Below are 13,992 nucleotides of genomic sequence, written 5' to 3' on the forward strand. Positions count from 1 at the left end.
GGAGCATTCCAAACATAAGGGAAAAAACAAAAAAACAAAACGAAACCCTGGTTCCCATAAAATTAAAGGCATATAGACTTGCACATACTAAAAACACAAGATAATGTCTATAACTTTCTGGAACGGCCTTGCTCATGATAATTTGTAACCCTTTATGTAAAAACCATATATAACCCCGCTCCAAACACTCCCTTCCCAGAGCACTCTCTTCCTGGTAAAGACTGTGTATCCGCAGCAGCTCTCCTAACTTGGGCTTGAATAAAACTCTTCCTTTCTTTCTAAAATTTTGAAAGGGTTTGTTCATTTTGCAGGGACAGTGGAACAGCTTGGCACACACAGAAGAGACCCAACCGTGGCCGTCCCTCCATGGGCCACCTGCTGTCTCACCCCAGGCCTGCCCCTTAACAGCTCCTGGTCACTGGATCTTTTAGCCCTGCGTGGTGGGGATTTCAAGCCCCCTGGCTCTGGCCCCAGGGCGAACCAAGACTTACCAAACTCAGCTCCGGGGTTGGCCGAAGGGAGCGCCTTCTCTGTCATGCCCCAGTTGAAGATGTAACAGTTGCCATAATCTGGGTGGAAGATGGACGTGAAGTTCCTAAAAGAAACACCATCAGCTGGAGAGCAGGGCCCACCCCAGCTGGTGCCTCCCTGACACCATCTGCTGTCCAGGACGCAGGGTGGAGGACAGAGGGTGGAGTGGAGCCATGGAACCCAGCCAGGTACGCTGCCCAAGCTGGGAACTCACACAGAGAGGGAAGTGGCTGACACGGTGGGTGGGAGAGGGGATAAGAGGGCACCCCAGAGGCTGAGGAAAGGCACAGCTTTCTAAGAAGGCACGTGGGGACCCTACGCAGGGTCCTCTCTCATGTCTGGAAATGTTTCCTAAGGAAGTAAGTCAACTACCACAAGAAACGTTTCCAATAAAGATGCTCATGGCAGTAGTAATGGTATCCTGCAGTTTCAAAGAATTCAGTTTAAAAAAGACTTTTTTGGATACAGAACATTTCAAACACAAAAAAGTTGAGACAGTGAAGTCCACCACCAGCTTCAGGAATCCTCACGGCAGAGCCACTAAGGAACCCTTCATCCCTACCCACCGCGCCCCATCTCCCTTCCATGTGGTTCTCAAGCAAACCTCAGACGTCATGATTTTGTCTGTAAACATTTCCAGATGTACCTTGAAAAGTAAGAACTCTTTTAAAAATACTGTTAAATATAACTAACAAAAATTCCTTCATATCGTTAAATAATCAGTTTGAAGTTCTAATCGTCTCCTATGTGTCGATTTTTGTTTTTACAATTTTTAAATTGGGATTCAAATGAGGCTAACGTGATTGGTTCATGGGTCTTTCGAGTTTCTTCTAATCTATGGCTCCCTCCATCTGTTTTGTTTTTTTTTTTTCTTTTCTTTTCCTTGTCATATAGTTGTTAAAACAGTTCTGGTTTGACCCAGCTTATTCTTTGGAGAGGCAGTGAATGGATCAACATTTCCCATCCTGAATGAATGAATGGCTTTGGGCAACACCCACCAGTGGTGGCCAGTGCTATTCCTCTCCTGATGGATGAGCACAGGCTGCTGAGGAGGTGGCCTTGCCAGTAAAACATAAAAATCCTCCCTGAACAGGACCGGGCATCTGTCTGTAACCCCCATCTACGGGAAATACTGGAGACAGAGGAACAGGTTCAAAGACACCAAGGAAAAGTCAACTTGTAAAATCCAGACCTTGGGGAAGGCAACAGGATAAATATCCCAGTTTCTTCAACAAACACCCTGTGAGAGGAAAAGGGAGACAACCTACAGATGAACAGAAACTTTAAAGACTTGGGTTGCAACCACGACGTGCTGCCTTTAGTTAGATCCTGACTCACACACAGAGACGAGCAAAAGGTAGGACATTGATGAGCGTGGACGTGACTGGATAGTTGATGGTATTGAGGAATTATTGTTAATTTTCTTTTTTCGGGTGGGATAATTGCACTGTGGTTTGGTTTAAAAAAAAAAAAGTCTTTCTCTCTTGCAGATACATTCTAAGCTTTTTACAGGTGAAAGACCCTGGAGTCTGGGCTTTGCTGCAGAATGGACAGGACGGGGAGAGAGTAGCAGCTCTGGAATCGGGACGGTTCATCCATGTAAGGTCATCATGCTCTTTTCTGTCTGCAGGTGTGTCCTCGGGTCTCTGTTAGGAATCGCTTCACGAATGTCTTTGCATGATTTTATTTTGTTTTTCTTGTCTTATTAAAAACAGGAAGGAAAGGGGCCTGATTGCAACATGGTCTTCTAAGCCCTGGATTCAGAACCTTGACCGTGCAACTTTTAGGGGCCAGCCTGGGGCTGCATAGTTCTGCATGCATTTTCTCATTCGATCCTCAAAGTAACCCCATGGTGAGGTCAGCTGTTATTTGCCCCAATGTTCAGATTAGGAAACCATTCCTTCCACCTGTGCCCCACAGCCACCCCCCCCCCCCAATCCCGGGCAGGCTGCCACATCCAAGCTAGGAGGTGACCCTGGGCACATGTGAGTGGCTTACTCCACATCTGGCCTTTAGTGTCTTCAACAGTGAAAGGGAAATCAGGACAAAATCACATTTCTTCACTCCACAGGTGTTTACTGAGGCAGATGCTGGGTTGGGCACAACTGAGGTGAACAAGAGAGTCACTGTGTGGTGACTGGACAGTCACCGTGTGGTTGGGGGACCCGGCATGGCGAGGGACTCGGAGCAGCGTTCTGTCCATGCTCCCCTTCCAGAATGTGCCTCTGGCTTGTCCGCCTCTCTCCATAGCTGAGGCTCCCCCTGCAACAGGGTTCAAGCCACCAGCGCCCGGCCCTGCTCGCCTCCTACAGGAGCCTCTGTCCTTCCCCTCTTGTTCTAGTAGTAGTCCTTCTAGTAGTCTTGTTCTAGTTCTAGTCCTTCCCCTCTTGTTCCCCTCTTGTTCTGCACGGCAGTCAGGGCGATGGTTTGAACTGTGAATTGGAGAAGGGTACACTTCCACTGGGAGCCCTCCAGCGGCTTGAAGAAAATACCAAGGCCCTACGCTGGTCTTCTCCTCCTTGTCTGTTACACTCCAGCAGCACTCCGAGATGTTTCCAAATTCAAGGTCCCTGGGTGCCCGGAATATTTTCTGACCAGTTAGCCCAGTAAGTGGCTTCTCCTCATTCTTTGGGATCCACCTGCTCTGAGACCCATCCCCTTGCACTCTCCGGGCAAAGTCACTTCCCTCCCCAGTTACCAGATCATTTCTACCTGCTTATTCCCCGATAGCATGAGTCCAAATTGGAAATTATCTTCTTTATAGTTAACTGCTTGCTTATCAATGGCCTCCTGATTTAGAAGGTGAGCCCAGGGAGGGCAGTTGTCTGTCTTGAAGGAGGAATCACATTGGGAGGCTAAGATCCCGGGCCTGGGAGCCAGCCTGTCTGGATTCCAGTTTCGGCTTTGTCACCGAGTAACTGGTGAGCTTGGGCTCTCTGAGCCTCGCCAGTCCCACCTGTCATGCCGGGATAGTTAGCAGCTCCCGTCCCACAGGACCAAGGCGACGGCTGGATGGCGACCACATTGAAATACTCAGCAAGTGCTGGGTTACACACTCTGTCCTCAGAGCCTGGCCCGCACTAGACAAACACTCAGTAAATATTTGTTGGGTAAATTATAATATGGGATAAGTGGATCAACAGAGATAAGCTTGGAGGAGTGACACCTCATTCTCGCTGGGCTGCGTGTGGGCGTGTGGGTCATGGAAGGGTTCTTGGAGGAGGGGAGGCCTGAGCTGAGACTTTTATGGATGGCTAAGAGGTAGGCGAGCAGCCTCGGGGACAGAGAGGAGAAAGGGTACATCAGGCTGCCAGCACCGCGCAGGGGAAGGCCCAGAGGGGAGGAAGAGCTCTGGGCGGGTACTAGTGAGTCCTCTCTGCAGATGATCAGGGCTGTGGCCACAGGAGGAAGAGAGCATGGCAAACTGGCTGAAGCCGGGCACTGTTCTAGAAGGAGAGACCCCGCCCCAGGCATGTGGGGACACAGTGTTCCCAAGAAACCGTCTTGGACATCTGCGGCCCGGGAGCAGGCGGCCGCCGCTCAGGGCGTGGCCAGATCCCCTCCTGCCCAGGGCTGTGCTCTCCGTCTCGCTGTGTGTGCCAACTCTCTGCTTGTTGACTGTGCTCTTTACCTGGAGGGGCTGCTCCCAGCACCCGCCGACTCTCGCTCCAGAGCCAGGCTTTTTCCCAAAACACCTTCCCGGGACAAGCATAAGGCATGTGGCCCCAGACCGGTGCAAAACCTCCAGAAAAGACTGAGAGGCAGAGAGCATCCTGGCAGGAAGAAGTATAACAGAGGTGGTACTGTGTGGTAGGGGTTGGGAAAGGCTTCCCAGGGGGGAAGCTAGTGAGCGGTCCCTGAAGCAATAATAAGAACCTGCTACTGGTGCATACATGCCTAGATCTCGGTTTCTACATACCGTTCTCCAGGAAAAGGAAGCAGAGCTCCTCAGAGAAACGGCAGCTTCTAGGGCTGAGGCATCATGAGGGGCCAGAAAGCAAGGAAATAGACAAAAAAAAAAAGAGAGAGAGAGAAAGAGAGAGAGAGAGAGACGGGGATGTTTCATTGAGACACAGGAGCCCAACGCAAGGCACTGCTACTATCCAAAGCCGGAAGAATTTGAGTAAGAAAATAAATAATGTGGGATGGGATCACAATGCAAATATATACGAGTCGGTACCAGTATAAATGACTGAATAGCATGAAAGAGCAGAGAAGACGGGACTCTTCCCCACAGAAGAATTCCAAATAGTCTGTATTCCTGCCTCCAGGAGACCAGGAGCCAATTGCCCCTTTCTCCCTGTCACCCTATCTCCCCCACAGTGTGGGCTCCATTTCATGATTTGTTTCATGTGGAAGGGAAGGCGGCCCCCACCCCGTCCCTTAACCAAGTGAAGAAGGTCAGTTTCCTGTGGGGTGTCCCTCCCGGAGGAGACTGTAATGAGGTGGGCACCTCACCTTTGTGCCGTTCTTCCCCCAAACCCATCTAATCTGTATAAACCCAAATCAAGGACCTTCTATAACACACCATCTATGTCCTTCCATCCCCACGATAGCCCTATGAGGCCATGTCACGATCCCCATTTTCCAGTTGAGAATACTGAGGCCCAGAGGGGCCAAGAAACGTGCCCAGCAGCACACAGAGTGGGCATTCAAATCCAGGCACTGTGGCATCGGGATCCTAATGTGGCTCCTTGTTCCCTAATTACAGCTGCTATTTCTTGAGCCTTTGTCACAGTTGAGGGAGAGAGGATGGAGTCAGAAGGACAGTGAGGAAGTGGAGATGTAGCGTTTGGAGCCCGGCGCTGGGAGGGCAGAGGGCGGTATGTGTCCTCTGGCACCACATCTGAGGCTGACTCAAGAAGGCAGGTGACAAAGAACAGGCTTAGGAGACGTGGGTGGGGAGGGCAGATGATGATCTGGTTTTCTGATGGCCCAGACTGCCGGCTCTGCCACTCACCAGCTGTGTGACCTCCAAGACGTTGCTTAACCTCTCTGGACTGTGGTTGCCTCCTATAAAATGGGCTGACATAGGAGTACCTTTCTCATGGGCTTATGGCCAAGGTTAAATTAATTTTACACCTGCAAAAGACTAAGAATAACATCTGACACAGCAGCGGGCTCGATCCACGTTAGCATTATTATTGGATAGTGAGTTCCTGATCAAATGTGGGTTTAATGACGGTAATAGCTATTATTTATTGAGGCCAGTGCTACTGTGGGCACATCACCTCATTTAATACTCAAAATACCCCCACCGAGTAGGCATGTTAGTACTCCATTTCACAGAAGAGGAAAACCGAGACTCATCGAGTTTAAACTTGTTGAGGGTCATATGGCTTGTAAGACAGAGCAGGGATCTGAACCCAGTGGTCTAACCACACAGCCCCACCTTGACCCTCTCACTAGAGCTAACCCCTGGCCACAGCCATACCACAGAAGTGGCATGGCTGACGCTGGGTGTTCTGCCTGCCCCAACACCATCTGTTCCCCCTTCTCTGCTAAAGCTCCTTTGCTTTTCTTTGGGGGACCACCCGTTCCTCACTCTCCGTCCCGGGGCCCCCACGGGAACTGCTCTGTGGTGCCAGGGCAGGAGCTGCCCAGGATGGAGCCATGCCTTGTGCACAATGCAGGCCCCAGGAACCTGAGGGTAGAACCCAGCAGACCCTAATGGACCCCTCCCCTTCCTACCTCACCATCCTCCCAACTGCCAGGTCTCTCCTCACTGAGCAGAAGGGCCCCAGGCTTGAAGGCAGAGCCTGACCCCTCTCTCTAGCCGAGAGGGCAAAGGTGACCGCGCCAATATGACCCGCTGGCCCACCGGCTACCTGCAGCCTTCTGGGAGGGCTGCCAGGAGCGGCTGACCACGGGCACGCTGAGCAAAGGCCACTGGCTGAGAGTGAGGGGTTGGCATCCAGCCAGCCAGCAGCCACCCACGCCGCCAGCAGGACGCCTCCTGTCACCAGGGACACTGGCCTGCTTTTGTCCGCCTGCGGGCCACACCTTTCTAGCTCACACCACGCGGCCGGGTGCGCAGATCTGGCGCCTCAGGGCTCCGGAGTCCCTGGCGTTGCCTGCAGAGTGCCTGCCCCTGTGCGTTTGGGGGGACAGAGGGTCCCCGTGGCATTCAGCAGACTCTCAGTAGAGCTTCCTGGAGGCTCATGGGTGGAGAGAGCATGCAGGGGTCAGGCACCAACCCCGGGAGGGTGACACGGAAGCCTGTCGCTCATGACCTGTGGCAGGACTCCGTGGACTTCTCCAGGGGCCCGAAGTGCAAGGCCGTGGGGCCCGGACCAACAGGACGCCAGCATGCGTGGCCCCACAGAGATCTGGTCACGAGGCCCTGGAGGCCACTTGGCTGTGGCAGCTCTGCCTGGGCGGAGACTTGGGCCGCGGTCCTGCCCCAGAGACACCAGGGGCTCCGTGTGTCAGAGCAGGGGTGGTGAAGGAGGGGGGACCTGGGGACCCGTCGAAAGAGCTGCAGGCTTTTGGGTGAATGTTATTCTCCCTCTGCCCTCCTCTCAACCTTGGGGGGTTGTCAGGGATGCCGGCGAACACTCCCAGGGCCGGGTTCTAAGTGCTGAGCTGAGCCAACTCAGCTCTCGGCCCGGGAAGGCGAGGTGGTGGGACGGTCTGGGAGGAGAAACGGGGCAGGAGGTGCCGGGTTGCCCACCCAGGTCCCTCAGCCACTGGGTGTTGGAGGCCAACGGCTCATAGCTGCTCCCTCTGCAGCCCCCTTGCCTGGGACGTGAGGGGATGTCAGCCCATCCCCCACGAGGTACTGATGCGGCAGGGACAAAAGGCCAGCCCCTCGGGGAGGACCGTCCTGTGTGGCTAATGCTCCCAATGCCCCAGGGATGGGGGCCTCGATGTCACCTGGGACCACGGCCTCCCTGAGCTCTTTCCTCCTTCCTCATCCTGCTTTCCTTTACAGACATGTCCTAAAGCGATTCCCTCCTATGTCACGGACCCTCCACACATCCCCGTCTCAGGCTCTGCCTCCAGGAAATGCGACCAGAGACCCCGAGGCACAGGACACCGTGCTGGTTTGTGGCCTCGCCGGGCTGTGATGGGGCAGGGAGGGGTGTTGGGGGGCCAGGGCGGCTCTCACCTGTAGCTGCAGGGCTCGGACCCGAACAGGCAGGCCAGGATCAGCCGCTCGGCGGGGTAGCCCATCTCCGCCAGCTTGTGCGTGGGCACCTGCGAGAAGATGTTGGTGGCCTGCAGCTGGTACCACTCTGTCACGGCGTGGGTGGCGCTGGTGAAGTTCCGGAAAGTGCACGCGGTCCCGTTGAGGCTGCACTACAGGGGCCAGGAGGGGTTCTGGTGGGCGCAGGCCAGGCTGGCTGGGCCCCTGCCACCGTCCCCAAGGGCCAGTTGCCCCTCCCCTGGCGGCACCTTGGCGCGGGGGCAAGCGGCTGCAGAGCCAGTGGGGGACGTGTTCACACGCACACTCGCAGGGCTCGGGGGCTGTCCCCTCACACACGGCTGCTCGGTCACAGGGTCTCACACACTGTCGCCGGCCTCCCGTATGCTAGCCTAATGCCTGAGCGAGTACGCACACGCACGTGCACACGCATACACACAGACACAGCCCTCGTCCTGACATCCACAGCCCCACGATGTCACGGTCACAACCACACACTCGTATCCAAACTTTTTCACCCGCCCACATACCTAGCTCACCCACAGTCATGCTCCTGTGGCCCACAGACAGACAGACACACCAGGACCCTCCATTTTCTTCTTTCCTGGCATCCTTGCAGACTTCCAGAGGCATTCCTTGGGGGCCGCGAGGACCATGAAGGACTCAAGGGCTCAAGGCTCCCTCCCGCTCACCAGTGAAAGGACCTGGGCCTTGTCAGCCTGAGCCCTATGAGGCGTGCAGGGCCCCCCTCCCCCTCCCCACAGCCGGCCCAGCACAACGCCCAGGTCACTGTTGTAGACACAGCATGGATGCAGCCCCAGGACTCTGACCTTGGCCACTCTGCCTCTATCGGCCCTCACAGCGGGCCTTCCTTCTGGAACCCAGGAGGCCAGAGGATCTTCTCCACATTCTGAGAGTCCCCTCCCCAGGGCCTGCTGTGGGCACTGTCCTTGGGCCCATTCTTGGAGGTCTCCTCCTCTCTCCTTAGGGAGATGACGATAGTACTTGACACTCACTCTGTCCCAGACTGTGTTCTGAGGGCTTTCTATTACTGCATTCGATTTGTACAGTCACCCTACTCCATCATTGTGAGGAAACTGAGGCCAGGACTCCTCCCACTACACATGGGCATGTGCACACACACACACACACACACACACACACACACACACCATGCACCACATGCACACACATAGGGCCTGACCCCGCGAGCTGGGGCAGCCAGTGGGAACAAGCCTGCTTCACAGACAAGGAGCAGGACATGGGAAGCCCAGGTAACAGCATCAAAAATCAGTGGGGCACGAGATCAGAGTTGGCGTGGGGACTCTGGAGCCTCTAACTGTTCGCTGGTTTTGCAGAGACATAGGGGGAGCCCTGACCCGGTAGAGGTCAGTGACCTCCTCCTGCGCAGTGTATGGCCACAGCCCAGGTCCCCAACCAAGGGTGACCATCTGAATCACCAGGGAGGCTATTAATACAGATTCCTAGGCCCTTTCAGTTTCCCTGGGAGTGGGGGCCAGGGACCTGTCAGTTAGGGAGCTCCCTAGACTAAGAGGCACAGACAGGGAAGCTTCTAACCCCTGGCAGGCTGGCAGGCATCCCAGCAGCCCCGCCCAGGGCAGTTACGCTCTGGCACTGGACGGCACTGCACGGCTGTGGGTTTTCACCTGCCCAATACTTATGCCCTTGTCTTTTGATAGTAAGACTTAATTCCTTCTTCAGGAAAGCACCCTTTTCTGCCTCACTGTGTCCACGTGGTAGAGGCTGACATCACCCCAGCTCAAGGGCGCATGACCTAGGACTGGCCAATCATGAGGGCGCATTCTCCAGCACACAGTGATTGGTTGCAGAATGAGCATGTGACCCAATGAGTCCCTCCCAGGACTTCTGCTGGGGCCATTGGGAAACAGGAGTTCTGTTTCTCGGGGGAGAGTGCTGAGCTGATGGGGTGTATGTCTGGCATTGCCAAGACCCTCTGCATGGAGAGAGCCTGACAGAGAGTAAGGTCAATGGGGAGAAAAGCTGAACAAAAATAGAGAAAGGTAGTGTCCTGATGACAGCATTTGAATGCCTGGATCCAGCCGTACCTGAACCCATTCTACCCCTCACTACATCAGCCAGTGAATTCCTTGTTTTGCTTAAACTAGTTTGACCTGGGTCAATGGCATCCAACGGTGTCTTGACTAACATACCAGCTCTATTAAAAAAAAAAAAAATCAAAACTTTGTAAACATACAAAATGGGCACTGGCTTCCAGCCTACCTTTCCCCAACAAGACCCAGATTATTATAGGAAAGAAACTCCCCTCCGCCTCCCTGAGTAGGGTCCGTTGCTCCATGTGTGGTTGGGGACCACTTACTAGTCTCATGGCCACTTTGCACCCCTGGGCAGTGCAGGTCCTTCCTGGAGCTAGGCTGCTATCTGCTGAGCCATTGTGGACGTCCCCAAAGAGGTCAAGGACCACTGGGCGGTGGGGGTTCTGCTCGTCGATCAGAACCAACGGCGTGTCGTTCCAGATGGTGAAGTTCAGGGTCCTAGTGGCGTTGGCATAGTTCTGCTCCGGAGCTAGGATCCTCTCCAGGACCGCTTCCATGAGCTCATCCAGATCCTTCAGCAAATGCTTGACTTTAGAATACCTGGGTGGGGAGGGGGCCAGTCAGGGGGGCAAGGGCAGCTGAGGGGCAGCTGAGAACCACCCCAGTCTGGGGTCCCCCCCACCCCAGCGCAGCTGCCAGCCACCATGTGTGAGGAGAGCGCTTCACTTAAGCCCCTGCCTCTCTCCCCACCACAGGTGACTGTGCCTCCTTCCACCCACCAGCTCACTTCTTCATCCACCGAGTATGCAGTGAGCGCCTACTAGGTACCAGGCATTGCGCAAAGCACAAAGGATATGATAGCGAACAAGCCACATGTGTTCCCTTTCCTTAACGAAGTGCACACTGTAACGAGGAAGACGCCTAACAGCTCCTGGTTCCAATACTCCAGTAGCGACTTTGGGAAGAAGAGGAGGTCTCAGGAGGGAGAAGGTGGTCGGGAGTGTGGGGCTGGGCTCCAGCAGCTTCTCTCAGCCTCCCAAAGCTCCCATCTTGGAAATGGTGACTGATCAGTCTGGCAGAAATGTGTCCAGACCAGGGAGGGTCCCCTCCCACCGGCCGGTCAGCTCTGGCTGGAGGACAGCCTGCAGGAGTGAGTGTTAAAGCCCGGCCACAGACCCACGTCCTGCTACAAAGGGGTACAGCAGCCCGAGCTGACAGCGGCTTCAGCTGCGGACACCTCCTGTCCCCAGAGCGTGAAAGCAGCCACCTTTGTGTACACAGCAAGAGGAGGGTTCAGGGAGGGCTGTGGGCTGTGGGGACGGGGGCTGCTAGGGTAGCCCGGATGTCCGGAGCTGCTGTTGAGCGAGGTGGGGCATGGCCTGAGGACTGGGTTCAAATCCCGACATGTCACTTGATATCTATGTGACCTTGGGGCAAGTTAGCGTCTCCGTGGCTCTGCTCTCGTCTACAAGGTGGGGGGATGAAAATATTGACCCTGGAGGGCTGTCGGGAGGATTCGGTGAGGTGAGGTCTCTGCAGCATGGAGACCCGGATCAGGCCAGGGCAGTGTTGTCCTGCGCTGACTGCGGGCTCTCTGGAGAGGCCCCAGGGATTCACCCAAGCAGGCAGGAGCCCAATCACTAGAAAGAACGGACTTTCTGATCACTAGGCATGTAATCAGGAAGTATGAATTCCCTTCCAGGACCTTGTTTCGGGCAAGAATGTTCCCTGTGACTCAGCCACACTGGCCCTTCGTGCAGTTCCTTGAAAGCACCAGACTCTGTCTTGTCCCAGGCCCTTGGCAGCCATCCTCCACTTGGGGCCACTCTGTGTCCCACCTAGCTGGATTCTGCCCATACCTGGGGGTGTCCTCCTCTGGCTGACCCCCTGCCCCTCCTCAACCCCAATTAGGCCCGCTGTCTCGCCGTGTCCTATTCATAGATAGGCCTTGCCATCACGTGGTTGCACAGTGGCAGCTCTGGAGTCAGATCTGGCCAAGGTTCCAATGCCACGGTTGTTCGCTGTGTTGTCTCTGGGTAAGTTCCCTCACCTCTCTGAATCTCCAGTTCCCGACCTGTAAATCTATAAATTGGGGCTAACACAGTCGTGCCCACCCCTAGGGTGGTTGTGTGGATCAGAATTACATAAATCAACCAAAAAACAGTCCACACACCACCTGGCCGTGTATCAGCTTACGGCGCTGCCATCGGGAGTCGCATGCTCTACTGACCGAGCCAGCCGGGCGCCCCTCTTTAAGCCTAGGAAGTTTATGAATTTTGAAAGGTACTTGCTGCTAAAGGGATGATGCAAACAGGGAAAGAAGGAGAAAAAGGAGGGAAGGGGAGGAAGGAAGGAGAGGAAAGGAATATGGAGAGAAGGGAAGGAAGGAGAGAGAGAAGCGGGGAGAGGGAGGAGGAGGGAGGGGGAGGCAGGAATGAGGAGGGAGCGAGATGGAAGGGGAGGCAGGGAGGGAGAGGCAGGAAGGGGGAGGGAGGGGGAGGGAAGGAGAGAAAGAGGGAGGAGGGAGGGAAGCAGGGAGAGTAGGAGAGGTGGGAGGGAGGGAGAGAGGGAAGGAGGAAGGGAGGCAGGGAGAGTAGGAGAGTCCGGAGAGAGGGGGAGAGAGGAGAGAGATGGGGGAGGGGTGGGGAGTCAGGAATGAGGAGGGAGAGAGACAGAGGGGGAGGCAGGGAGAGCCATCCCCGCACTCCAGGGACCACCTACTGGAAGGGGCTGGCATTGCAGATGGTGACGGCAGGGAAGTCCATGGTCTTGAAGCCGAGGGAGAGGGACACGCTGACCTCCCAGCTCAGGTAGGTCCTGATGAAGACGCCCCACTGCCAGCAGACCAGGGAGGTGAAGAGCAGCGTGATGAGGAACCACACGGCCTTCTTCTTGGGCCCCTCGCAGATGATGCGCTTGGGGCCGTGGGTGTTGGTGTTGTTACAGTACCACACCAGCAGCTCCTTGTACGAGTAGCCCGGGCCCTTCTGCAGCCGGTGCAGGCACTTCACCAGGCACTTCTTCAGGAGCATCGTGGCGCCTGCACGGAGACACCGCAGCCAGATCCCGCGTCGGTCCCGCTGCCGTGGCCGCCCCATCCCGGTCCCCATCCCGGGCCAGAGCGGGGGCCAGGGGGGCACCTGGCACCGGCTGCTGGGCTGCTCATCCCGGCCCTTCCACCCCCGCTTGCTCTCGTCTCCTTTCCCTTCCTCCGTTCCCCCATCTCCCTATCCCTCCCTCCTTACCCCCTGCCCTTTCCCTTCCTCTCCCCCTTCCCCATCCCTCCTTCCCCTTCTTCCCTCCCTCTCCCCCTTCTCTCCCTCCCTCCCTTCCTACCATCTATCCTCCAACCATCCAACCAACCCCAAAACATGTATTGAATGCCTACTGTATGCCATGCACTGACTTAGTCCCTCTGGACTCAATGATGGGCAAAACAAACAAGGTTTCTGCCCTCTGGGAATTTTAGCCTAGTGGGCAAGTTACTTCTTAGGTACTCCAGCTGCAAACTGAGGACAGTTGTACCTCACTTACAGGATTACTGAGAGGGCGAAACTAGGTGATGCACAAAACGTGCTAAATACGGTGCCTAACTCAGACCAAGTGCCCGATACGTTGGCTACCTTTATTTATTGTACTTATGTTTTATTTTATTTTATTTTATATTAAATTAATTTTTTGAGAGAGAAACCGTTGGGGACTGGGAGTGGGAGGGGCAGAGGGAGAGGGAGAACACCCAGTGGTGAGCCCGACGTGGGGCTCGATCTCACAACCCTACCATCATGATCTGAGCCGAAATCAAGAGTCTAACACTTAATTGACAGGGCCACCCTGGTGCCCCATCATCTACCTTTATTAAAAGCAATAAGTGGGTGGGTGAGACAGACGTCATCAAATAATCCGCCCAAAATGCGTGGTTATGAAACATGGTAGGAAGGGGTGGGACCCCATGCCCTGAGCTCACAGAAGCAGTAAAGGTGGTAAAGGGCCAGGTCTCCAGAGCTGGAATGTCTGCTTCGACTCTTAGCCCCACCACTTTCTAGCTGTGTGACTTTGAGCCAGTCACTTTCCTGGTGCCTCAGTGTCCTGGTCTGTAAATGGGGATAACAATACCTCTCCCTCAGAGGTTGTTGTAAAGACCGAATGAAAATACGTAGTGTGTGGACAAATGCTGGGCGCCTGTCAGCTCTCGTTCTTATCAAGGCACCCCCTCCCCAGGCCTGAGAGTCCCCGGAGAAGCTGAGTTAAAGAACACAGAGTTAACTAGCTGAAGAGGAG

General features: G+C 55.0%; 1 protein-coding gene and 1 long non-coding RNA gene across 3 annotated transcripts in view; one reads left to right on the forward strand and one right to left on the reverse strand.

Annotated features, from left to right (window-relative positions):
• SCNN1B (sodium channel epithelial 1 subunit beta) overlaps positions 1-13,992 on the reverse strand; it is a 59,773-nt gene that overhangs the window by 9,937 nt on the left and 35,844 nt on the right. For both annotated transcript variants that reach the window (XM_047713132.1, XM_047713131.1), the window contains 4 exons: positions 12,436-12,754; positions 10,038-10,314; positions 7,643-7,833; positions 492-595 (listed from right to left, as the gene is read on the reverse strand). In XM_047713132.1, the coding sequence (XP_047569088.1) occupies positions 492-595; positions 7,643-7,833; positions 10,038-10,314; positions 12,436-12,746 (883 nt within the window). In that variant the 5' untranslated portion in view covers positions 12,747-12,754. The remainder of the gene's footprint in view (positions 1-491; positions 596-7,642; positions 7,834-10,037; positions 10,315-12,435; positions 12,755-13,992) is intronic.
• On the forward strand, positions 591-2,430 carry LOC125090465 (uncharacterized). The gene is made up of 3 exons (XR_007124336.1): positions 591-719; positions 1,426-1,888; positions 2,022-2,430. It is a non-coding gene; the product is annotated as an uncharacterized LOC125090465 (long non-coding RNA).

This window comes from Lutra lutra, chromosome 18 (assembly GCF_902655055.1).
Source record: "Lutra lutra chromosome 18, mLutLut1.2, whole genome shotgun sequence".
In the NCBI taxonomy this organism is placed as follows: domain Eukaryota; kingdom Metazoa; phylum Chordata; class Mammalia; order Carnivora; family Mustelidae; genus Lutra; species Lutra lutra.